This window comes from Muscardinus avellanarius (assembly GCF_963383645.1).
Source record: "Muscardinus avellanarius genome assembly, chromosome: 10".
In the NCBI taxonomy this organism is placed as follows: domain Eukaryota; kingdom Metazoa; phylum Chordata; class Mammalia; order Rodentia; family Gliridae; genus Muscardinus; species Muscardinus avellanarius.
The window spans coordinates 2,851,894-2,877,176 of NC_137796.1; the positions used below are offsets into that span (position 1 = coordinate 2,851,894).

A 25,283-nucleotide genomic window follows, 5' to 3' on the forward strand; every position below is an offset into this window, starting at 1 on the left:
TCTCACTGAGTTGCAAGAGGCCTCCAAGTCCAAGCTACACCCCCAGCCCTATTTTTTATTCTTGATTTTGAAACAGAGTCTCACTGAGTTGCAGAGGGCCTAAGTAGTAGCTGAGGCTGTCCGTGAAGCACGATCCTCCTGTCTCAGCCTCCCAAATGCTGGGATTACAAGCTTGTGCCACCATTCCCGGAAGTTTTTTTTTTTTTTTTTTTTTTTTTTTTTTTTTTTTGTGGGTCTGGGGATGGAACCCAGGGTCATTTGACCTCCGAGCTACACCCCTTACCCTAATTTTTATTCTTTTATTTTGAAACCGAGTCTCACCGAGTTGCAGAGGGCCTAAGTAGCTGAGGCTGTTCACGAACTGCCATCCTCCGTCTCAGCCTCCTGAATCCTGGGATTACAAGTGTGCCCCACCACGTCAGGCCGGAAGAGACTTTTATGGGGAAAGTGTGCCAGGACAGGGTCTGCGGGACAAGTATGAGGCTTGGGCGCCGCCTCGTGTTCAGGTGGGGTATAACAGCCAGCTCCCAGCCACCCCCTGAAGGTAACACAGGTGGATGCGCTCTGGGGAGGGCTGCTGGGTGGATGGCAGCCTCAGTCTGCGGGCTCCCACCCACCCCACCAGCCGGCTTCCACCACCTTCGGGTCAGGTGGCGCCTCCCACCTACCTAGCCTCCGGGAGCACCTGTAAACCCGTCCACTCCCCAGAAGGTCTGCACGGCTGCTCTGGGTTGGGGCTTCAAGATCTGTGTCCCTGGGATCCAGCCACTCAGGAAGGCAGGCTGTGGGTGGCGCCTGCAGTAGTCTTCTGGGAGGGAGGTGCTCAGGTGCACACCTTTTCCACAGCCGCCTCGGGTTCGGGTGCCCATAGCAGCAAGGGCAGCCCACGTGGTCTCGAGGCCAGCCTGCTGCGAAGCCCCGGCCTGGTGGACACTTCAGTGTCTCTCAGAGGTGCGCCCATTTCTTAACAAGGCTATTGGTCAGGGCCTCAGGGATGTGCATGGAGGTGACTGAGTGTCCAGTGTCTAACGAGTGGTCCTTGGCAGGATGCCCGACATGCCAGTAAGTTCCAAGAGGAGCCACTGACAGCTACACGTCCTGCCTCCATCGGGGCGTGACGCCCCGGGCCCTTGGGACTCGAGTGCTCACACTGGGGAGGCTGAGGAGAGCCCAGTGCCCACGATCTCCGGCCACCTCGACGTGCACGATCAGGTACAAATGCGCCTTGATTTTGGACCAGCAGTCACAGCACCATCGACCCCTAAAGGGCCTTGTAACCCCAAGGACGGGAACGTCCGCACACCCTGCGCCGAGGCGGCTCCCGGGAGTTAACTTGGCAGCTGCGCTTCTGCGGGGAGCAGGAGCGGGACACCCACCGTGAAGCCAGCGCTGCCAGGGCACAGCTCGGGAGGGGGAGGCCACGTGGACGCCAGGGCACCCTGTCAGCTGGCCTCCTCAGTGCCTTTGGGGTTGTTTTGGGGTGGGGAAAAAGATGAGGAAGCTGCTTCCAAAATGAGCCCCGATCCGTTATGCGGTGGGCGCCTGCTAAGCAGCGGCAGTGCAGGCGCGGCAGGGCCCGGGCTCAGGCCGAAGCCCAGCGCCGGGGCTGCTTCTGCTGTAGCCGACTCAAGCCTGACCCTGGCTCTCACCTTGTTGGCCATGACCTCAGATGCGCAATTCACCCTCTCTGTGCCCCTTACTCTGTAAGAGGGGATAACAACCTCAGAGGCTGTGAGAAGTGCTGCGTGCAGAGCAGGCGGGGCTCAGAGCGCGTCTGAGCCGGCCGTAGTCCTAGCCCCTACACCAAGCGACTTCCAAACCAAGTCCTCGGCTGGCACAGTGGCGCACGCCTCGCCTGTAACCCCAGTCCCTGGGAGGCCGAGCAGGAAGATGGCAGACTTGTGGCCAGGCTCAGAAACTTAGCAAGACTCTCGGTGACTTTGTCAAGACCCTGTTTCAAAATAAAAGATAAATGCCCCTGGGTTCAATCTCCATCACTGAAAAATAAAAGTCCTCGTGCACTGCAAGCTGAACCCGGCAGGGCAGGGGCGACAGGAGATAGACTCCCGGCACCCTGCCGAGTGCGGCAAGCAGCCCCACACCTGTAACAGGACCTTCTGCTTTGGGGGCCAGTGCCAAGGCAGAGCTCGTGCAAAGAAGCCCTCGGTGGCAAGCTGAGTCTCCTGCCTGGCACCTGTGTGTGGCAAGGTGTCCCTAAAGTACAGGCCATGCAGGGGGTGCAGCCGGCGCTGGGGAGGAGTCACAGGGCCACTCAGTAGGGCTGCACAGCACACCCCTTCTGCGGGAGTGCGCTACAGCACAAATGCAAGAGGGGGACGCTGCAGGCTCAGCCCCTGCTCGCTCATGGCTCTTCGCAGTAGTTTCTACAATCACGCTGGCCCGGTCTCCGAGCGCCCTCTGCTGTCCAGAGCTGAGAATGCAGCCCGCGGAGCCTCCAAGTCTAACTCTCCAAGATGCAGGTTCCACAGGCCCATGGCTGAGCTAAGGACGCCCCTTAGGGGCATCCGAGCCCGTTCTCAGCAGGAGCTGCAGCTCAGGGTGATGGGGCACAGCACAGGTCGGCCACGTGGTGGCACTCCCCAGGCGACACTGAGGCCTTGCTACGGGCTGCCTTCTGCCTGTGGGCTGCCTTCTGCCTGTGCCCGAGCCTAGATCCCATCTCTGAAACTAGGACACCAGCGGGAATATGACAACGCACACTTCAGAACCCAGCTCGGCCGTTTCCTAAAGGAGATGTAAAACCGCTATACAAAGAGACACCCCTCTCCTCCACGTCTCCGCTCCCGGCTATTTTCTCTTAGTAAAAGCACGGTGCTGCTGGGTGTGGTGGTGCACACTTATAACCCCAGCACTTGGGAGGCCGAGACAGGAGGGACTCCAGCCTCAGCGATTTAGGGAGACTCAACAACTGAGGAATTTCCTGTTTTAAAACGAAAACTAAAAAGGGCTAGGGATGTAGTTGGAGGTTAAAATGTCCCTGGTTCAATCCCTAGTCTGTTTCTCTCTCTCTCCCCTCCGCTCACACACTAAACAAAAACATCCACAATGCTGTTTGAAAGGGATCAGCTGTGTGTACATCCTTGTTCACAGCAGCATGGTTCACAACAGCCAGAAGATGCAAGTGTCCACTGGCAGAAAATGACTAAGCAAAACGTGGTACATCCATACAATGGAATGTTATACAGCCTTAAAAAGGAATACTACTCTGACATGTTACAACACGGATGAACTTTGAGCACTTGACGGATGCTAAGTGAAATAAGCCAGTCACAAAAAGGCAAACCCTGACGACTCCATGTACGTGGGGTCCCTGGGGCAGGCAAGTTCATAGAAGCACAGCACAGGCTTCCTGGGCTGGGTGGAAGGGGAAGGTAGGGTTTGACAGGTGCACAGGGGTGTCAAAGTTCTGTGGATGAGTGGCAGTAATGCTGGCTGTGATGCTGTGCCACTGAACTGTGCTTTAAAAGGATTGCAGTGAGCCAAGGTGCACCGGCCTGTCATCCCAGGACTTGGGAGGCTGAGACAGGAGGATCACAGGCTCAAGGCTAGCCTCTGCAATTTAGCAAGACCCATAGCAACTTAGTGAGACCTTATCAAAATAAAGGGTAAAAATATAGGGCTGGATATGTAGATTGGAGGTAGAATGCCCCCGGAATCCATCCCTACTACTGAAAAAAAAAAAAAATTGGAATCACAAATGTCTATTCTACCCCAATAGCAAAAACCAAAATGATGTGTTTATGATACATATACAGCCCCCCCCCCCCAGTGAGATGCCAACTCCTTCTCTTCAGAGTCCCCACCTCAAGGAACAGCCCTGAGCATCGGGGCGCCCAGCGAGTGCTCTGGTGCAGGGTGGCGGCGGAGGCCACAGGTGCTAGCCTTAGCCCTGTGAAAAGCTGCTCCACAAGAGGCTGCCGTGGCCCCGGATGGTGCAGGAACTAACAGGCAGGCAAGGCAGAGCCACTCGGTAAGACAGGCCTCTTCTGCAGACAGACCTCAGGCCCTGCGCCTCCAGGGAGCCTGTCGCAGGGCCCTTAGGATGCCAGAGGCCGCGCCCTGGCGCAGGGCTCTCCTCAGCCCCACCCGCCTTCCCTCAGCTATCACCCCTGACGGTGCGGCGCGCTCTCCAGCAGCACTCCCACCTCTTCCAAGCAAAGGTCCCAGCGGCTCTTCTGGGGCTCAGCTCGAGCCTCGCCGAGGGCTCCCTACATCCTCACCCACACCCACGCTCCGCCCTCCAGGGCACCGCCACTGTCACTGTGCGCGATGTCTCCCTGCTGCTCCTCTGCATCTCAGGAACAAGGGCCTGAGGGTCACCCCATGGCTGTGACCTGTCAGTCAGTCAGAAGGCCCCCACTCAGCCACAGGCGGAGTCTGGCCCATAGCCCCGCTGCCTCGGAGGCTGCGGCGGCAGCAGCAAAGACGCAGGAATGGCAGCCCAGGATCTCCAGGCGCAGCAGCAGGGCCTGGGCAGCCACAGGCAGCCCAGGCGAGCAAGGCCGCCACCTGGATCCAGCCAGCGCAGCCGCCGGGCCCTCGCAGCCTGATGCTCGGCCACGCCAGCCAGAGGGGACGGCTGTGAGGAGGGACAGCCCAGAGGCAGTGGTTCACGGGCTGTATCATTTCTGGCTGCCATAATGGGATTGTACTCACTTAAAAAACTGTCTAGCCGGGCGTGGTGGCGCACGCTTGTAATCCCCGCGCTTGGGAGGCAGAAACAGGAGGATCGCGCAGGTTCGAAGCCAGCCCCGCACACTGGCTTAGGAGACCCTGTTTCCAAATAAAAATGTAAAAATAGGTCTGGGAGTGTAGCCCGGAGGTAGAAGGGCTTCCAGGAACCCCAGTACCACCAAAAAAAAAAAAAAAAAAACTAATACCGGGCGTGTAATCCCCGCGCTCGGGAGGCGGAGACAGGAGGATCGCGCAGGTTCAAAGCCAGCCACGCTGGCTTAAGAGACCCTGTTTCCAAATAAAAAAAGTATAAAAATAGGTCTGGGAGTGTAGCCCGAAGGTAGAAGGGCTTCCAGGAACCCCAGTACCACAAAAAAAAAAAAAAAAAAAAGTCTAGGCCCAACATGTCCCGCATCCCAGAGCGCCGTAGTTACTTCTATACAGTGCCCTGGCACAACCCAGGACACAAGCTCTGTGCCATTTCGCCGGTACCCGACACAGAGGGGCTCTGCACACGTGAGAGCCGTGCTGAGTGTGACTTTCGGGGGCCAAGGTCAAGAAAGGCTCGGACCCCGCGTAGACTGCTCGTTTATTGGCAGGTTCAGGGGGCGCCGCGCGGGCGCAGGGCAGGGCACCACGGCGCTCACTTCTTCCACTCGTTCTTGTCGTAGTCCCACTTGGCGGAGAAGCCCTGGATGGGGCTGACCTTCATGTCGAGCATCCGCTTGGTCTGCATGGCCACCCAGTCTTCATCAAAGGTGTGCGGGATGGGGCCGTACACTAGGTTCAAAAGAGCCTCGTGAGGCAGACCGTCTCCCAGGTACCCTGGCCCCGGAGGGCCGCACCACTCACCCACTCTAGCATGGCCTCGCTTCTGGGCACTGATGATACCCTGACACACTGAACTTACCTTAAACCGCTGGGCTGGAGCAGAACGCCTCCCTACAGGCTGCAAAAAGCTGGCCCCAAGTGGGCGCAGGCAGAGCCAGCGGCGCTCAGCGTGTTCCTTCCCACCCACCCGACCCAAAGCACGGGCTGTGCCCACTCTGAAGGCAAAAGCACCCCTTCTGCCCGGACGGGAATGCCCCGGGGGAGAGCGCTAGAGCAGACGGCCTACTGCCCTCACGGCAGGGAACAAGGAACTGGAGGCCTGACGCCCCAGAGCAGAGCTGCTGAGACGGCGGTGACTGCGCTCCCCCGAGGGCGCAGCTCCACTCTGAGAGCTGGCCACCGGCTGGTCGGCGGCGCTGTGCCAGAGCAGGCAAATGCTCCCCGCCAGCAGTGGGCATGTCCACCCTGGCTAAGTGACTCTCCTGACCCCGGGAAGCTGGCCCGCCCTCCTCCCCACTCACCATAGCGCTTCTCCCACATGAGAACGAGGGCGGTGAAGCCGATGAAGAACATGGCCGTGCCCACCACCGTCTTCCACTCGTTGGTGCTCCTGTTCATCTCAGCAAAGCTCTCGTTGAACTGGATGCGATACACTGGGCAGACAGAGGGGCCGTTTGCAGAATAAAAGCGTGAAGCAGACCAGAGGCCGTAACACCCTCGTGCGTGTAAACACACCCTCACACAGGCACGGGTGGGAGTTTGCTCTAGTTTGCTTTGGGCGAAAACACTAAATCCCTTCTCTGGACCACAGCCCAGGGCATGGTTCGTGACCCTCTTCCTGGGCCCCTTTCACAAGGAAGAGTAGGGATTTTGCTGGCTTTCCCATAACGTGTACAGAAAGCACAGCCCCGGGCAGCCAGGCTGGGGCCACAGCACCCGCCCGCACCACGCCCCTGGGCACCTACACTCCACTTTCTCGTCCCTGGACAGGCTGCTCCAGGAGGCCTTCTCCTTCTCCTTCAGCGCCTTCTGGCTGGCAGACAGCTGCTTGACATGGGCCACATCAGGCAGCGGGTAGTCGCGCCGGTCGACGTAGGCAGGGAGGGCGTAGTCCTCGCTCTTCACAACACCCCCTGGAACACACAGGACACGCACCTGAAACCTGCGAGGATGGCTAAGCGGAAGCGTGTTACTGGCAGACAAGGCCCGCCGGGTGCCTGCGCGGGAGCCCTGGCGCGAGGCCCCAGAGGCAGCCGCTGCCTGCACTGCCCGCTTTCAGGGTCCTCAGAGCGCCCTTCCTGGACGGGAGCTGGACCCCATGAGGCCCTACTGCAGGGGGTGCAAGTAAGAACAAAAACAGCAAACTCAGAAGAAACAAGTGTTCCGATGCAGAAGCAAGATGGCCGCCGCGGTGCCCGGCAGAGCAGACCCGGGCCAGCCAGCCTCTGGGCAGTGGAGGGCCACCGGCTCATCCCCCAGAAGGACTTCACCAAGGGGGCGCTGGCCACCTGGACTCCTGCCAGTGTGCTCACATTCCAGAAGAGGAAGCCACTGGATGGGTCAAAGTGCGCAACCTGTTGGGCACGCGCGTACGGCGGGGGCACGCGGCTGCGCTCGGGGACGCGTGGTCCTGGGACCCTGACGGGAACCGTGTGTGCAGCGAGTCACAAATGCTTCTGGCTCCTCCTGAAAGACGCGCGTTGCGGCCTCCCGTGTACACACAGCGGCAAAGCGAGCCCCGAGCTGCCGCGCAGGGCTGAGCGGGCCTCTGCCATTCTCGCCTCAACATGAGCACTACTGGCGGGCCACGTGGACAAAGCGGACAACAGTGCAGGCGGCAGGAAAGGCACTCTTTACCTAGGCCCTCTCCCATCCCTGGGAGCTATTTCTCCAGTGCTCTCCTACATCTGCAAGAGCACTCTGGGCCCCAAACTGGGAGGACGAAGGCAAGATGCTCGGCTTCACTTAGCCACACCACTGCGTCCCCACACCACGTCGATGGAGAAGCCGAGTGGTAAGCCCTGACAGCAGATGGCCTGGCCGTTTATCTTGGCTGGGCAGACGGTTCGTGTACTCACTAACCCTCGACTGCATCCCAAGAGGAGGTAAAGGAAAATGACCAGAATTTAACCTAAGATTCTATTAAAATGATGAGTGGACTCAAAAGGCTACATACTGACAACTCTCACCAAATTCAGCCCCACCAAAGTCCTTAGAAGGTTTAAAGCACTCAGCTTATACAAGTTACTGAGGCTGGTGGAAACTTGGGTTGTGAGAATGTCCTAGAATCAATTGTGGAGATAATACCAGAGAATACACAAAAACAGTGAGGTGTACACCTCAGAAGACTCAATGTGTTACGCCGACTACATCTCAGAAAGTGGTTTAAAGACATAAACTCTCAGAGCCTTGGAGCAAACTAGTTATGAAATGGCCACTTCGCCACCTCAGGGCTCTTCAGAGCTGTGGGCCCAATGCCCCAGGAAATGGAGGAAGAAGGCAAAGGCCCACATACTCAACGTCCCCTTTAAAAGGGACAGAAAAGCAAAGACTCCGCATTCTAAAGCAGTGCCTGTCATTTTTCCCCCAACCAGGAGGAGCTTCGCCAAGTGTCTGCCTGAGAGCTGGTGAACGAGCCCCTCACTCCAGTGTCACCCACAAACCTCCCGCTGGCAAGTGGCCAGCACCAGTGCTTGGTACTGCTCTAAAATGTCATGTTGACAGCAGGTACTTGGAGGCTGAGACAGGAGGATCACAGATCTAGCTCCAGCAACTTAAATGAGGCCCTCAGCAACTTGGGGAAACCCTGTTTCAAAATAAAAAGTAAAATTAAGCTGCAGATATAGCTCAGCAGTTAAATGCCTCTAGGTTCCATCCCCAGTACCAAAAAAGAAAGAAGGAAATAAATCCAGTTCACATGACTCGATAATTGAAAGTCAAAGGACAAGGCTAAGAGACTACAGTTCTTTACCCACTGGAGATGAAAAGAAATCAAAACCCAAAAAGAAAAAAAAAAAGGAAATATGTGTAAGCCAAGCCAAAATGGAATAAAAGATAATCTTGCCATAGCTAACTTCTTATGGCTGTAACAGAACACTTCTTTCCAAATGAATTAACAAAGAATTTTTCTTACTTTAGTTTTGGTAGGTACTAGCGAATGAACTCAGGGCCTCGTACATACTAGATAGGCACCTTACCACTGAGCTATACCCCCAGCCCGTTTTTATTTTGGCTGGGCGTGGTGGTGCACGCTTGTAATCCCAGCGCTTGGAAGGCTGAAACAGGAGGATCACACAGGTTCAAAGCCAGCCTCAGCGACTTAATGAGACTCTCACCTACTTAGTGAGACCCTGCTTCAAAATAAAAGAAAAAACAGGGCTGGGGGTGCAAAAATTGGGAAGTAGAATGACCCTGGGCTCAATCCCCAGTAATGAAGGGGGAAAATTTTATTTTGAGCCAGGGTCTCACTAAATTGCCCAAGCTGACCTGGAACTGCAGGTACAATTACAGGTGTATACACCACACCCAGCTGAATTTTTCTTTATTAACTACTTATTTAAACAACACATTTCACTAATACTGTTAATGTGTTTGAGAGTCTGGTCCATGGTGCTAAGTGGACAGAGAACAGAACAGAAACATGTTCCCCACCGAGGAAGGCTTCACTGAGAAATCCCCAGAACAGACTGGGATGGCGGGGCACGATGGGCCCCACCTCACCACCTTCCTGCCCGGCCCCGCCACCCCAGCCGAGCCCCACACTTGAGCCTGCCCGCTGGCCTTCAGTGCGTCTCCGCCAGAGGCCTTCCCTGACCTGGGGCCACTGCTCACTACGCACTGTCCTCACCCATCTGGACCGCTGCACACGGCAGGCATCTCGTGGAAGCACCCACGGCTTGTTCTATCCGCAGTGCCTACCAGTGTCTGGTTCAAAGGACACAATAAATATAAAACTACGTTGGCTAGAAGCCAGGACAGAACTAGAGCCCTCACACACGCGTTTCAGGTGAGGTGACAGTGTTCAACTTAAGCAGCGAGTGCACAGAAATGAGACTCAACCCATGTTCAGGAGGAAACCCAAGCTCTCTGGCTCCTCTGTCCCACCGCCTCTACAACGCAAACAAAAGGGAAGGGAAGAAGCTGCGAGCATTAGAGTGGGGGTCGCTGGAGTCAGACACAATGGAGAGCTCCTGAATGAACCTGGACCTGAAGAAGCCAGGAAAGAGCAGGGTTTAACCATGTGAGCCAAGACCTATGCGAGCATTGCACAGGGCTCGTGACCACACCTGCAAACCAGACCTGCTGGGGTGCTCTTCCCTAACACCCCTCAACACGAGGACGCGGGCATCTCTGAAAGCCTAGCACACGGCCTGATATGCAGCAGGAGCAAAAAAACCCAACATCTTAGAGTAGGACAATCACTTACCATGTGCACGAGCACACACAGAGGTGGAAATGGCTCGCTTGCCGATCAGGCGAAATGCCCTGGTAGCCAACATTCTGAAAGACAAAATGTGTCCATCCTCCGTGAATAACATGTCCCCCACCGAGGACGGCTTCACCAAGAAATCCCCAGAACAGATGGGCCCTACCTCACCACCTTCCTGCCCGGCCCCGCCACCCCAGCCGAGCTAGGAGTGGTGTCTTCTTTTTGTCCCAGAGCATTTTGTAACAAGATGCAATTCATTTATTCACGTCACCCCAACATAAATGACCCATTTTTTATAACCGAACCCCAAGGTGACCTAGGAGGAGGTTTCTCTCCATAGCCAGTGTGCTTTTTATGGAGCTTCTTGACAACTGCCATAGTAGATTCATGCTTTGAGCAATTAATAGAAAATTAGCAGCCGAGTATGGTGATGCGCTCTCGTAATCCTAGTACTTGGGAAGCTGAGACAGGAGGATCACAGGTTTGTGGCCAGCCTCAGCTACTTAGTGAGGCCTCTGCAACTTAATGAGACCCTGTTTCAAGGTAAAGAATAAAAAATCGGGCTGGGGGTGTAGCTTGGAAGTAGAATGCCCTTGGGCTCCATCTCCAGTGCCACAAAAAAAAAAAAAGAAAAAAGAAAATTAGCCTTAGGAAAATAGGAGAGAAAAAAATCCATGGTGATTGAATAAACCAGAAATCAATAAAGCACTGTGCTGCCACAACGGGCTCTTCTCCTTGGGAGGAAGAAAAGGTTAACAGCCCACGCATTAGGCCTTTTAAAACACAATTCAGGGTGTGGTGGCTCACGCCTTTAATGACAGTATTTGGGAGGCTGAGACAGGAGGATCGCCAAATTCAAAGACAGCGTCAGCAACTTAGTTGAGACTGTTCCAGAATAAAAATAAAAAAGGCTGGGGGGTGCAACTCGGAGGTAGAATGCCCTAGTGTTCAACCTCAAAGGGGGGGGGGGGAATTGATTTTTGACAGATGCATGGATTGAGAGCGGCAATCAGAACAGGCCCCGGCCCGCTTCCAATCCCTGCGGACGCCCGACGTCCTCTGCGACCCCTTCTCCCCGGGCCTCAGACTCGGGCCCCTCTGCACCGCACGTCCGCCTTCCGAGGCCGGTTCCCGACAAAAGATCCCGAGGCACTGGAGAATGCACCCCCGCCCGGCAGGGAAAAAGAAGCGTGACGTCAGGGCTGGCTCGCGCCGGTTGCGGCCCCCGGGGCCCGCAGGAGGCCCGGGCGCCCCCCGCCCTCCTCGAGCCCCCGATCGCCTGCGGGGCGGGGCGCCGACATGGCCTCGGGGCGCGCAGGGGCTGCGGGCGCGGCGCGGACGACGTCCCCGGCCGACCTCGGCCAGCGGGCGCCCCAAGGTCAGAGCCGGAGCCCGCGCTCGCGCCCGCCGCGGGCCCGGCGCGGCCGTGCGGGGCGCTCCAGGCTGCACCGAGGCCGCGCCCGGCCGCCCCCGCGCCCGCATCCCACGAACCGGCCTCAATGTCACCGCGCCCCCGGCCCCGCCGCCCCCCGCCGCCCCCGCCGCGGGCTTCGAGCCCCGGACGCCATGGCTCCCGTATCCTGACGCGGCCCGGCTCGGAGCCCGGCGCCCGCTCACCCCGCGCCTCACCTGCGCCGCTGCAGCTCGCCGCGCCCGCCGCGACCGCCCTCTGCGCCCCAGCTGCCCGCGACCGGAAGAGCGAGGCCACGACCGGAAGAGCGCCGCCGCGCCGCGGAGCCCCACGGGATCGGGACGCCCCGCCCGCGCCGCGCGCTGCGCATGCGCCGGGAGGCGGGGCGGCGCGAAGGTCGCAAAAGGCCGGGCCGGGCCGCGCTGCTTTCCGGCGGGCGCGAGCCACAGCGCTTTCCGGCGGGCCGGCGAGGAGCGCGCGCGCGGGGCGGCGGCTGGCGAGGGCCGGGCCGCAGCCGCCGGGGCCCGCCGGGCTCAGCATGCCCGGGGTGAAGCTGACCACCCAGGCCTACTGCAAGATGCTGCTGCACGGCGCCAAGTACCCGCACTGCGCCGTCAACGGGCTGCTGGTGGCCGAGAAGCAGAAGCCGCGCAAGGAGCAGCTGCCGCTCGGCGGCCCGGGCGCGGCGCACACGCTCTTCGTGGACTGCATCCCCCTCTTCCACGGCACGCTGGCCCTGGCGCCCATGCTGGAGGTGGCCCTCACGCTGGTGAGCGCGGGCCGGGGAGGGGCCACGGGCGTGCTGGCCGGAGCCGGGGCCCCGGGGAGGCGCCGGGGCGTCTAGGGCCGGGCCGGGACGCGCCTGCCCGAGTTGCGTGCGGGGAGAACTTGCCCGCCCGGTGCCTGGCGACTTTTCTAGAAAGACCCCCGGGTTTTTCAAAGCTTCGGGAGTTTTTGTGGAATTAAAAGGCCGGAGCCGGCCGGGCGTGATGGCGACGCCTGTCATCCCGGTCCCGGGGAGGCCGACTGGAGGGTCCGCGGGCTCCAAAGCAGGTCAGCTTGGCCACTCCGGAGACCCTGTTACCCAATGACAAGCGGAGGGCGGGGGCTGCTTCCCCGGGGCCCACAGCCAGCACTGCATTTAAAAAAGAAAAGAAAACTGGAAAAGCCGGGCGCGGTGGCGCACGCGCGGAAGGCCGAGACGGGAGGATCGCAGGTTCAGTTGAAAGACAGCCTCAGCAAGTGGTGAGACTCCCATCAACCTAGTGAAACCTTATTTTAAAACTAAAATAGGCCTGGGGGTGTAGCTCAGAGCTGGAATGCCCTTGGGTTCAATCCCTAGTACCCCAAAAAGAAAGAAAAGGAAATACAAAGAGAGGCGCATACAGGTAAACTGGTTGGTAATTAGATTTTAGGCAGTCGTTTTTTTCAGTTACTGGGATCGATGAAGGGAGACAGATGGTAAAACTTGTTTAAAGGGAAAATAAACCGTAGCCTCAGCCCTGCCCACCTGATCTGAGGTACTGTTTTTTATTTAAGAATAAACTATGATGCCTGTAATCCCGGTACTTGGGAAGCTAAGACAGGAGGGTGGTAAGTTCAAGACCAACCTCCGCCACTTAGCAAGACCCTATTTCAAAACAAAAAATGGCTGGAGGTGTAGCTCAGTGGTAGAGCACCGTGGATTCAATCTCCAGTGTCTCAGAGGGTTGGGGGGATAAATTCTGATACTTAAGAAATACTCATTAATTCACGCAAGAGGTAAAGTTTGAGAAAGTGTAGATAGATAATCCGTTTTGCTTCTCACCAAGTAAAATGAATCTGTTCCTTAGTTTACTTGATTACAACACCAGAGTAATAGCTTGGCAAGCAGGAGTGCCTTTGGGCAAACTGTTGTCCTAAGGTTACTGGGCTCATCTTTGAATGTCTGATAAAGTTAAACTGGAGCCAGGCATGGTGGCGCAACTACTCCTACTCCAAGTACTTGTGAGGCTGAGACATGAGGATCCGGGAGTTTCAGGCCAGCCTCAGCAACTTAGGCCCTCCAAGACTTAGACCCTGAGCCAGGCGTGGTGGTGCACGCTGGTCATCCCCGCGCTTGGGAGGTGGAGGCAAGAGGATCGCGCAGGTTTGAAGCCAGCCGCGCTGGTTTAAGGGGCCCTGTTTCAAAATAAAAAAAATATAAAAATAGGTCTGGGAATGTAGCCCAGAGATAGAAAGGTTTCCAGGAACCCCAACCCCGGTACCACCAAAAAAATAAAAAACTTAGATCCTGTTTCAAAATAAAAAATAAAGTAGGGCTGGGATGTAGCTCCCAGGTAGACTACCCCTGAGTTCAATTCCCAGTAGCACAAAAAAAAAAAAAAAAAAAAAAAGGTTCAGCTGAGCTATCATGTGCCTGTCTTAATATCTGGGCAAGAGACAGTTAATCAGTACAAGGTATTTATAAACTCAGCCGTTTCCGTTCCTGAAGAAATGTGCTGTCAGCATTTGAAGCCCCTCTGGGGAGCACGCGTCCGTGTTTGGATCCAGGTCTTCCTATCCACCTGTCTTGGTCGTCGTGTTGCTGAGGGAATTGAGGGCGGTTAGGTCTGTGAAGGGCTTTGGCTAGGTTCCCAGTTGCGTTTGGACGGGGTTGTTCAGCCTTCCACTGGTGTTTTTGAGGATCCGCTTGCTCTGTGCCAGGCCTGTGCCGACATATGGCTGTGGGTTGAACACGGTGCTTCCTTGGCACCTGAACTTGCAGCAGGCTGGCTAGCACTGGTACCCGGAATAACGCCCAGGTGAGGCTAGGTGCGACCCGTGAGAGAGCTGGGGGAACGTGAGGGACAGACGTGACCCCAGGGCAGAGGGTGAGGGCGGGTGTTTGTAGGCACCGTCCCGAGGGCAGAGGGAAGTGGTGGTGTCTCGAGGTGGCGGCCCCAGCATGCATCAGAAAGGGTGTTGAGACAGGCATCCATCCAGGACTAGGCAGGGGGTGGCTAAACAGTGCAGGGTGGGTGCTCGAGCAGGAGGGAAACGCAGCAGGGCTCGGGGCGCGAAGGGCAGGGAGCAGGGCCTTGCCCTCTGGGAGCACAGGCAGAGAGACAGGACTGGACGGGAGGCCCTTCCCTCTGGCACATTCTGAGTTTGAGGTGTTCAAATGAAGTTGAGGCATGGGCCTGGAGCTCTGGGCTGGAGTCAGAGATGGAGACCCAGCCCCTTCGTGGTGATTTGAAGCCGTGTGTGGGTCACATTACCTACAGCCGCTGAGTGGGGTGGGCGAGGAAGAGAGGGGTCACAGGTAACCGGAGTGGGGGCATTATAATTATTTATTTTGGTGGTGGTATTGGGAATTGAACCCAGGGGCATTCTGCCTCTGAGCTACACCTCTAGCCTTTATTTTAAACAGGGTCTTACTAGGTCTAGGATCCCCCATCTGGCTTGCGCGTGCTGGACTACAGACTAGGGCCGCCACACCCAGCCCGCTAGTACAGAGCTGTGCTCCTGTCTCAGGTGAATGCAGTGCTCCAGAGGATTGAATGTAGACGCTGTAAACAACTGCATTTGACTCGCCTTCACATGCATTTTCCCCAAGGAGAAAAATTTCCCTTGGGGAGGGAAAATGCCCAGAGAGGGCCTTGACGCCTGGAGCCACGCAGCCCGCTGCCACCGCCTGGAAGGGCCGTGCGGGGCCTCTGGCCGCCCCCTCCGGCACGCAGGCTCCTCGGGTGTGTGAGTAACCCAGCAGCGCCAGGGCCAGGGTGGGCTCCGCCATGTTCTCCCAGTGAGGCCCGCAGCCCAGCTTCATCCTCAGTGGGTCGTTCACACAGCCCTTTCTCACATTCTCGTCCTCTACGCTCTAGGTCTTAGGTTCACATGAAGGAGATAACAACCCCTTGCAAATGAAATGCCTTCCAGAAGGGAGTGGTGGCCCACGCCTGTAACCCAGGGCTTGGGAGGCTGAGACGGAGGGTTGCAAGTTTGAGGCTAGCCTTAGCAACTTAGACCCTATTTCAAAATAAAATAGGCCTTGGGGTGTAACTCAGAGGCAGAATGCCCTTGGCTTCAATCCCCAGTACTGCAGAAAAAAGAAAGTCATAGAGGAAAGTGCACGGTTTGAGTCCTTACTGTGACACACTTCTGAGCTGGGCCCAGTGGCACACGCCTATGATCCCAGTACTTGGGACACTGAAGCAGGGGAGAGCAAGTTCACGGCCGGCCTCCACGTACTCAGTGAAACCCTCAGCGGCCGAGGGAGACCCCATTTCAGAATAAAAAATAAGAAGGACTGGGGTTATTATTCAGGAAAAACAGCAGCCTGCTCTTAGGACTGTTTTCATGTCTGTGTGTGTTTCACTGGGGATTGGAACTCCGGCCTCGTGCAGAGGCCAGCAGCGCTCTACCACTGAGCTATGTTCCTTACTTTCTTTTTTACTTTTTAAGACACTCTTGCTGAATTGCCAGCTGGCCTTGAACACTCATAACCAACTGGGATTATAGGCCTGCCCCCCACACAGCCCCGCCTGGCCCTTTCCCACTCAGGGAGTTCTCTATTGGGATTATTTTTCATAAGTGGAAAAGACTGACTTGAAATGCAGTCCATCAAAAGGCACATTAGACTCCTTTGAATGGCTTTTCATTATAATTTTCCATTTTAAAAAAATCCTTGTGTTTCTGGGTGATTTTAAAGTACTTACGCCTATTATTTATCCTTATAGCCCTTTGACGTAGGTAGTGAAGGAATTATTTCTAATAGCAAAAACCCATAAAATGTTAGTAGGGAAATTGGCCTGGGCCTGCTGTTTCTCTAAGCCTTTGTCCTCCCCTCGCCTCCGTCTCTGCCGCTGTGGAACAGCTCCATGGCTCTGCTCGCTGCTCGGTGGCGTCCTCGCCTGCCAGTTGACCTGTCACCGTGACTTCAAGCCACGATCCCCTCAGCCTCTTCCACATGTGGAGAGTGTGTGTGTGTGTGTGTGTGTGTGTACTGGAGATTGAACCTAGGGACATCCCTACCTCCAGGCAAATCCCCAGCCCTATTTTACTTTTTTTTATTTTGAAACAGGGCCTCACTAGGTTGATGAGAGTCTAACTCTGGAGGCTATCCTTGGGCCTGTGGTCCTCCTCTCAGCCTCCCAAGTGCTATGCCTCCACTCCCACGTGCCACTCCACAGCGGCTGCAGGCGAGCCACTCGAGCCCCAGTGCTCCACCTCCTCCCTCCCCGGCCACGCTCCTCTGTCCTGGCTCTGGCTTCTTCCCATTTCAGAAGAATAACAAGGCCAGCACTGCCTGGAGAAGGTGTGCACCTGCTGCTGTCGCTGCAGACAGGAAGGCCACGGGGCTGTCCACTTGGTGGGTGCAGGCCAGGAGCCATGCTTCCTCCCTGGCCGGCTCATCAGGCCTGGCCTTTTCTACTTCATGGTTGTGGGACAGTCGTCTGAGGGTGGTGGCACGTAGAAATTCCTCAGTGCCTCACACACGCAGACAGTAGTGGGATTGAGGGAGGCCGCTTCCTCTGTGGTCTAGCCAGGGTGTTGGTCCCAGCACCGTTACTGGCTCTTCACACGACAAGCCAAAAGGGGCCCTGAGCAGAGGCTTCTGCCCAGGTAAAGTATCCTGTCCATCTGAGCAAGTGGAGGGCGTCTGCAGACCAGCTGGGGCCTTGGCAGTCCTGCGGGCTCCTGACCCGGGCCTGCCTGCCCCCGGGCTGCCCATCTTGGCCCCTCCCTCCAAGCGTTCCCACCTGACATCTGGTCCACATTCTAGGCTACAAAGAAAACTCTTAATCTGCCCATCAAACCGTGTCCGCCTGCCTCTATGAACTGATGGCTTTGTCTATCTTCCATTCCTTCAGCTCTGAGCAGGCCACGCCTGGCCGTCGCAGGCGTCCCTGAGGTTGGCTTGGTTATTTGGGTCATTCAGAAGTCCCCGAGCCCAGCCAGAGCTGTTGTGGCCGGCTTACTCCCAGGCGCCCTGAAGTCCCGGGTCAGGACGTGGCTTCTCTGCTGGGATTTGGTTGGGCCTCCACAGGCACAGAGCAGGTGGTGGTGTTGCTTCTGTCTCAGACCGTCACCTGCTCTGGGCAGCACCAGGCAATGCCACTTGCACTGGGGCTGGCTCAGATGGCACGCTCAGGTCTGCTGCAGAGTAACTGATGCCCTATGGTCGACGCAGCACAGCTCCGGTTGCCTGAATAAAGCCTCCCCGGAGATGTCCACGTCCGCTCCCCAGCCCTCACGTGGCAGAAGGGATTCTGCGGTGTGATTACGTTAAGGGCCTTGAGTGGAGAGATGACCCTGGATTCTCCACGTAGGTCCAGTGTAATCGCAAGGGCCCCGAGAGGAGGAGGGCCAAAGTCAGAGGGGCACGTGAAGGTGGATGCCAACATCAATCTGGAAAAGGCTAGAAAGGAATCCCCACACCTCCAGAAGGAGCCAGCCATGCTCACCATTGTAGACAACTGACCAGCAAGATAAGAATTTGTATGGTTTGAAGCCGCTGAGTTTGGGTAATGTTACAGGAGCAGTAGGCAAATAAAGGGGCCCAAGCTGAGCAGGAAGTGAAGGGCCACAGCGGGGCGGGTGGGGAGGGGCAAGGGGCACTTGCAGCAGGGACGCTGGAGAGCCGGCTGGCTGGGAGCGGGGCCAGCACCGCACGGTCTGAGTTCAGGGACTGGGGCCAGATCCCAGATTTAGAGGCAGGCCCTCGATGCTATGTAGAGATATGTTCAGAAAAAATGGAAGAAATCATTCTAAGCAGAACGTTTCTAGAACCTCTCCCTTGGGAGGCCGGAGAAACTGTCATTGGTTTGGGAGTGGCTGGAGCGAGCCGCGGTGATGGAGCGGTTAGACACTTTGGGCACACGGCCCTGATCTTTGGCGCGGATAACGAGCATGTCCTGCCAGTGCAGTGCGCCCTGGTTTTGACCCAATATGGTAATTTGTGAGCTCTTCAGAGGCCGGAAACGCTCTGATCCCGTGCAAGCCGGGGACCCTTGGGCTGCCGCCGTCTTGTAGTGTCTGCTCCTAGTCACGGAGACTGTCGTCCGAGGCGTAAACCTGAATCGGGGTGAAGTGGCAGGGCCATGCTTAAGCACACAGCACACACGCTATCTTAACCAGTTAACTCACTGCACAGAGGAGTTGTTCACTCCATTTCCTCTTCTGCAGCCTGAAAACAGAATTTACTGCAGCCTATTAAAATCCCACAGCCGGGCGTGCTGGCGCACACTTGTAAGCTCTGTTCTTGGGAGGCTGAGGTGGGACCGAAGGTTTCTGACCAGCCTCAGCTACTGAGTGAAGCCCTCTGCAGCTTAGTGAGACTCACTTTCAAAGCAAAGAATGAAGAAGAGGGCTGGGGGTGGAGCTCAGAGCTAGAATGCCCCTGAGCTCCATCCCCGCTTCGCAAAACAGTAAAATAAAACTGCCCTGTGACAAGACCAGGTGACCTTAGGTTGCTCAGTAATAGACCCAGAGCTCCGGAGCTAAAAGATTGTCAGACTGTGAAAACTGCCCAGGGCTGCGTGCTGCAACCCAGCGAGGGTCAGAGTCTCGTTTCCAGGAGACTTTCCAAGCCTCAGCTTCCTTTCTGCCAACCATTGGTTTGAATGATTTATAATGCTCGCGCCCCACACACCTGTGCCTCGTGTCGTAAGGAGGTGGGTGAGGACGGCTTCCCTCCCCCAGCCCCCACAGACCCGATGGGCCACACCGCGAGCCCCCCACCCGCCATCGCGGGCTCTGTGGGGGGACTCGGGCCTCCTGTGCTTCCCCGCCTGTGGTGGGGTTCTTGGTTACCAAGGCAGGGTCTCACTAAATGCCCAGGCTGACCTCAAGCCTGTGGTCCTCTCCGACTCCCCTGGCCGTGCTTTGGTCTCTCCCAGGAGGCCGGGGGGCGGGGGGGGGGGGCCTCCTGCGGGAGGCCGAGGTTGTTGAGATCTGCTGAAAAGTCATTCATCTTCCCTCCCACGTGTGTTCCTCTTCCAGATCGATTCATGGTGCAAAGACAACAGCTACGTGATTGCTGGGTACTATCAAGCTAACGAGCGCGTCAAGGATGCCAGGTACGTCTACGCATGGAACGTCTACGCGTGGAACGGCAGCCAGACTCTGCCGACTGGGAGGCGCAGCCGCCCGCCCGCTGTGCCTGTTGACCGTGTGAGGGCCCGGTGTATCTGCTGCCACACAGAAATTGCGAACCTTTATATTGACTCTGGGGCTCTGTACCGTCCACATCGGGAGTGAGGAGGGGCGGCGTGTCAGGGGGACTGAAGAGGCGCTTGGGTTGGTGACGGGTTTGGCGATACATGTCTCACTGCCCTTGGCTGGCTCCTGGCTCCTCCCACCCCAGCTCTCCCCACTGAGGCCGTGTGTGCTCGGTGGCAACGGTCTGGGTCCCAGAGGAAGACAGCGCTCTGAGGTCAGGTCGATGGGGGTTAAGGGTGTGCTGTGGATAAGAGCGCTCGATTGCTGACCAGCCAGCCGTGTTGCCATCATCGCCCCCACCCCCACCCCGGGGGCAGCAAGTTGCCGGCTGGTGTGACCCCAGGTCAGTTGGCACCTGGCGCCCTCTGACCCCCTTGTCCCCCAGGGTCTTCCTGTGGCCAAAGCCAGGGCCTGCCGGGAAGCGTCCACAGTGCCAGGGGCTCCTCCAGGTTAGACGGCCCCGTTAGGTCCATCCAGGTGTGTGGTAGAGCCCTGGTGTGAGGCCAGCCTGTGCAGCCTAGCCTGGGGGTGGGGTGGGGCTCCCCTGGGAATGCAGTCATCTAGGAGCTCAGAAACAGCTGGCTTGTCCTTGGAGGACCGGTCAGCACCGCAGAGCCCGAGGGAGGAGGGCGCAGAAGGCGCTAGGCTTGGCGTGCATCCACCCAGCACCCGCACAGGGACCCTCAGGCCGGCCTGCTCAGCCAGGTGGTGCTGCGCCCGAGGCTGTCCCGCAGGAAGCCTGGACTGAGCTGTCTCCCGTGGCCACTCCTGCGTCAAGGAGAGGGACGGGCGGGGGACCTATTAAGGGGCTGGGCAGTTGGCATCAGTGCTGCCCAGAACCACACCCACCTGCACCTGCTGCCTGGGCCTCTCTGCCCTCCTGCACAAGGCCACTGGCTCACTTCCCCTCTCTCCCTCCTGCCACTCTTCTGACCTTCCATCTGAGCGTGGAGTTACTCTGCTCAGACACCATTTCCTCGCTGTTCAACTTTCTAGAGTGTCCCTGTGCCTCACCACACCCAGGCTCCTTCAGCTGCCGCGCCCAGGAGCTCTGCGTCCCCACTGGAGGTGGGCTTTTGGTCGCTCCCACCAGCCGCTCAGCAGGTCTTTGAGGGGCAGGAGATGTTAGCCAGGGGTGGCGCCGAGGAGTCTGCTCCCCTCGGGGTCCTGCAGCCCAGGCTCTGTGGGCTCGCCCTTTTGGCAGTGACTTCACAGAGGCCAGCAGCTTAAGTTCAAGGGCCGGGCCATGGCCGCTGTGCTGACACTCCCTTTAGCCACGCCTCACTAAGGACAGCCCTCTTTCTAGAAATGCCTGGTTAACTGTGTCTCTCGGCATAAGATTTGGGGCCAGGTGGAGATGAAAAACGGCTTCCAGGCAGCTGGCCGGCTCACCTGGGATGAAATGACGCAGCGGTGCTTGGCCGACTACTCGGTGCACGGTGAGGACCGCTGCTCTGATCTGGAAACGGCCTCACCAAGCTGCAGGGCTGGCCGCCAACCTGCAGTCCTCCTGTCAGCCTCCCAAGCGCAGAGGTGCTGAGCCGCCACCCTGCTGGTCAGCCAGTGTTTTAATGGAGTGTTTCTAACTTTTCATTTCCTCAACTTAGTCACTCTGTCGGTTCCCCTGTCGATTCGTCATTGCCGGGTTTTGCTTCATGGTTGATGTGCATCGGCTGGTTCAGTGCGCAGAGCGCACGCCCAGCCTCAGCAGCTCCACAGGAGCTTCTAGACAAAACGCACGGGTGTCAGATACGAGAAAGCCTGGCTTCGTGCTGGCTGGCAAAGGAGATTGGCAAGGTGGTCTCCATCTCAGGTGCCTGCATTTTATTTGGCACCCAACTCTTGTAGGCACAAGAATTTCACACAGACCAGTAGGAACCAGATTACTGCTTTGAATATCATGATAGGGCAAGGGTCCTCCTAGGCATCTTGGCCCAGGACTTGGGAAACTGAGACAGGAGGATCACAGCAGATTAGCCAGACTTAGCAACCTAGTGAAATCCGGTTACAAAACAAATTTTTAAAGGGCTTGGGGTGTGGCTCAGAAGTAAAACTCCCCTGGGTTCAACCCCCAGGATCAAGAAATAAAAGTGACAGCCCTACATTCAGGAACAGCCAGATCAAGACTGGGACTAAGTACCTAACACACATACACACAGTAAACAGGCAGACCACAAAGTTAATTACTACAGGGTTTTTTTCTTTTCTTTTTTTTTTTTTCTTTCCAGTACTGGGGATAGAACCCAGGGGCATTCTACCTCCAAGCTATACCCCCAGTCCTATTTTTTATTTTTTATTTTGAAACAGGTTCTCACTGAGTTGCAGAGGGCCTTACTAAGTAGCTGAGGCTGTCTACGAACCAAGATCCTCCTGTCTCAGCCTCTCAAATTTTGCGATTACAAGCATGCCCCACCATGCTCGGCTACTACAGATTTTTTAATTCTAAAAGTATACTTTGTTAGCCGGGCATGGTGGCGCACACTTGTAATCCCTGCGCTTGGGAGGCGGAGACAGGAGGCTCGTGCAGGTTCGAAGCCAGCCTCGCTGGCTTAAGAGACCTGTTTCCAAATCAAAACATAAAATAGGTCTGGGAGTGTAGCCCGTAGGTAGAAGGGTTTCCAGGAACCCCAGTACCACCCAAAAAAAAGTATACTTTGTTTTGGGTTTTGTTGTATTTTTTTGTTTGTTTTATTTTGTGGTCCTGGGAATTGAACCCAGGGGCATTCTACCTCGGAGCTGCACTCCAGCCCTATTTTTTTGATTCTTTGGAAACAGGGTCTCACTAAGTTCTGGAGGGCCTCACTAAGTAGCTGAGGCTGGCTGCGGACCTGCGATCCTCCTGTCTCAGCCTCCCAAGTCCTGGGATTACAAGTGTGCGTGACCACGCCCAGCTCAAAAGTATAAATTTTAAATTTGAGTTCTTGGACATCTGAAATGGTCATTTTGGGGGGGAAGGGTCTGCTTGGAATTGAACCAAAGAGCAGTATGCCTCTAAGCTACTTCTCCAGCCCTTTTATTTTTTATTTTGAAGCAAGGTCTCACTACGTTGTGGAGGGCCTCACTAAGTCGCTAAGGCTGGCTGTGAACCTGCGATCCTCCTGTCTCAGCCTCCCAATATTGCGGTCACAGGTACGCACCACCATGCCCGGCTGCAGTTTGTGTTTTCCACGAACCCTCTTGACTTCTGCCCGGTGACGTTGCCGGCCTGTCTGGTGGTGGTTAGCAGCTGGGAGAGACGAGCTCTGTGGGTCTCTTCACCAAGAGGCCCTGCCCTTGATCGGGAGTCTGGAAGATCCTGCAGCCAGGGAGTGCCGGCTCCTTCCCTCTGCCCTGACGGAAGGTGTGAATGAGTTGGGGCGGTTCGGGTCAGCAGGCAGGATGGAGAGTTAGGCAGGTCTCCTCTGACCGCTGGCTTCTGCCCCTTGCCGAGTCTTGAGAGCCCTGGCAGTTGGGCAGCCCCACCTCCTCGCTGAGCCGCACCCAGGTCCCACTGAATTCTTGTAGGTGTCCTGCTCTGGCAGCACGCAGCCAGACTCCGGGCCCGGTGCCCCGCACACCCACACCGTCCGCGTGTGCCTGGGGGGCCCCTCGCCAAGCACCTCTGCGGGCCGGCATCATCCCTGTCCTCGGCACAGCCCAGCCCGCTCCCGTCGGCTGCCACCACCCCCCGTGCATCGTGCTTGTTAGTTCTGGGTGGTGTGGACTGAGCAGTGACACAGGCGGCGCAGGATGGCTTCCACTAGACGTGGGACTCATGGTTCTTCTCTGTAGTCCAAACCAGGTCGCAGAGAAGGTGGCCTCCAGGATCGCCGAGGGCTTCAGCGACACCGCCCTCATCATGGTAAGCTGCTGCTGGCGCTGCTCTCCGTCTTGCGTCCTCTTCCTTCCTCTGCGTAGCTGCTTCGGCTACCCTGCCCCCACGAGCCCTGGCCTCCAGCTGCCCCAGGCTGTGGTTTGGGTGCCACTGCGCTCAAAGGGGGTGGGGGCGTCCCTCAAGTTCAGGGTCCTCTCGGTGAGGTCCCCATGCCAGCAGCACGTGTCAGCCTGTTAAAAGTAGACTCAGGCCCCACCGAGACCCAGGGTGCTGGGGCGGCCAGCAGGCCTGCTGTGCACCGAGCAGGTGAGGGCTATTGAGTGAGCAGCCGGCACAGCCCGGGGGGAGGCTCCTTGGAGCATAGTCTTGTGTGTGTGCTCAGTACTGGGGATGGAAGCCGGGGCATCTACCTCCAGCCTACACGCCCAGCCTATTTTATTCTTTATTTTGAAATGGCCTTGCCTAGTTGCTGAGGCTGGAGCATAGTCTTATGTGTGTGCACAGTACTGGGGATGGAAGCCAGGGCATCTACCTCCAGCCTACACGCCCAGCCTATTTTATTCCTTATTTTGAAACGGTCTTGCCTAGTTGCCAAGGCTGGCCGCAAGCCTGCGATCCTCCTGTCTCAGACTCCCCAGTTCTGGGATTACAAGTGTGCGCCCCCATTCCCGGCTGTTAGATGGTCTTGCTTCAAACGGTTCTGAAAGCGAGGGCAGAAGCACTCTCCAGGAGCTCTGCTCATGGAAAAGCAGCAGAGCGCTTGGGACCCCGTGGCGCCTCTGTTCACGCCGTGTCTCCGCCCTGTGCTCAGGTAGACAACACCAAGTTCACGATGGACTGCGGCGCGCCCACCATCCACGTGTATGAGCACCAGGAGAACCGGTGGCGGTGCAGAGACCCACACCAGTGAGTGCGGCGCCCACCCTGCCGGCGTCCTGCCCATCAGCTTCCCGCTCCTGGAGGACGGCTGTGGGGCTCCCGCAGGGTGGAGGGCCCCGGGCAGTAGCCGGGTCTTGGGTCTGGTTATTGTGATCGCAGGAAGCCTCTGTCCCCGGCTGCCAGCTCGTGGAGCATCCTGTTTGAAGCGTGCCCTTCCATTTACCTGTCCGTCCGCCCCGGTGCCCCGCCTTGCCCGCGTCCACGTGGCCGCTGAGCCCGGACGCCGCTGGAGCGCCCGCTCCTGGGCCCGGGCTCACTTCTTCATGTCTGACCCGCAGTGACTACTGTGAGGACTGGCCGGAGGCGCAGCGGATCTCGGCATCGCTCCTCGACAGCCGCTCCTACGAAACACTCGTGGATTTTGATAACCACCTGGATGACATCCGCAATGACTGGACAAACCCAGAGATCAATAAAGCCGTCCTGCACCTGTGCTAGGCGCCTCCGCCATGCTGAGAAGAGAACCTGTTTTAACCATCAGGAGCACAGCTGGCGGAGGCGGAGGCAGCAGGCCTCAGAGGCTGCAGGAGGTCGACAGCCGTCCTGCGGAATCGCCGCCTGTGTCCTGTCACCTTCCACGTTAAAGTTCTTTCTGCTTGTCCAAGGTTGTTCCTATTAAACAGTTTTAACTAACCTTTTATAATCTGGAGAGAATACTTTTTAAGGCTTATGGACTATTAAAAAGCCCACACCTTCCACTCTGCGAGTGTGCGTGTTTTTATCCCACCTAAGCAAGCTGTCCTGGGGCTGGGCGGGGAGGCATGAGGCCGAGCAGCAGGCGGCCGTGTCATGGACGCTGTGCCGTGCAGTGTCAGCTCAGGCCACCTCGACGCAACAGCGGGATAACACACCACTGTTGCCGTTGCCAGAGAAACCTGTGTCATTAAGGGTAAGAACAGGCCGCCGGGAATGGGATGGGGCACCGCACAGGGCTGTCGAGGAAGCAGTCGAGGGCAATGGAGCCGGCACCCCGGTGCTCA

The 25,283-nt window shown here is 57.2% G+C and overlaps 2 protein-coding genes across 2 annotated transcripts; one reads left to right on the forward strand and one right to left on the reverse strand.

Moving 5' to 3' along the window:
* Positions 1 to 5,327: 5,327 nt before the first annotated feature.
* COX4I1 (cytochrome c oxidase subunit 4I1) lies at positions 5,328 to 11,650 on the reverse strand. The gene is made up of 5 exons (XM_080702327.1): positions 11,585 to 11,650; positions 9,953 to 10,026; positions 6,492 to 6,659; positions 6,048 to 6,179; positions 5,328 to 5,475 (listed from the first exon to the last, which is right to left on the reverse strand). Exons 2-5 carry the CDS (start codon positions 10,023 to 10,025, stop codon positions 5,339 to 5,341), a joined length of 510 nt encoding a protein of 169 aa, XP_080558453.1. The 5' UTR covers position 10,026; positions 11,585 to 11,650; the 3' UTR covers positions 5,328 to 5,338.
* A 208-nt stretch (positions 11,651 to 11,858) lies between these two features.
* On the forward strand, positions 11,859 to 24,931 carry EMC8 (ER membrane protein complex subunit 8). The gene is made up of 5 exons (XM_080703372.1): positions 11,859 to 12,135; positions 19,332 to 19,408; positions 23,322 to 23,391; positions 24,176 to 24,270; positions 24,582 to 24,931. Exons 1-5 carry the CDS (start codon positions 11,905 to 11,907, stop codon positions 24,739 to 24,741), a joined length of 633 nt encoding a protein of 210 aa, XP_080559498.1. The 5' UTR covers positions 11,859 to 11,904; the 3' UTR covers positions 24,742 to 24,931.
* Positions 24,932 to 25,283: the final 352 nt, after the last annotated feature.

Excerpts from the sequence above, each read along its gene's own strand:
- EMC8 (XM_080703372.1), top strand. The coding sequence starts at position 11,905 with ATGCCCGGGGTGAAGCTGACCACCCAGGCCTACTGCAAGATGCTGCTG. Across the intron at positions 12,136-19,331 it reads TGGAGGTGGCCCTCACGCTG|ATCGATTCATGGTGCAAAGA; the intron begins GTGAGCGCGGGC and ends TTCCTCTTCCAG. Across the intron at positions 23,392-24,175 it reads GCGACACCGCCCTCATCATG|GTAGACAACACCAAGTTCAC; the intron begins GTAAGCTGCTGC and ends CCCTGTGCTCAG.
- COX4I1 (XM_080702327.1), bottom strand. The coding sequence starts at position 10,025 with ATGTTGGCTACCAGGGCATTTCGCCTGATCGGCAAGCGAGCCATTTCC. Across the intron at positions 6,660-9,952 it reads TGTGTGTGCTCGTGCACATG|GGGGTGTTGTGAAGAGCGAG; the intron begins GTAAGTGATTGT and ends TGTGTGTTCCAG. Across the intron at positions 6,180-6,491 it reads CAGGGACGAGAAAGTGGAGT|TGTATCGCATCCAGTTCAAC; the intron begins GTAGGTGCCCAG and ends CTGTCTGCCCAG.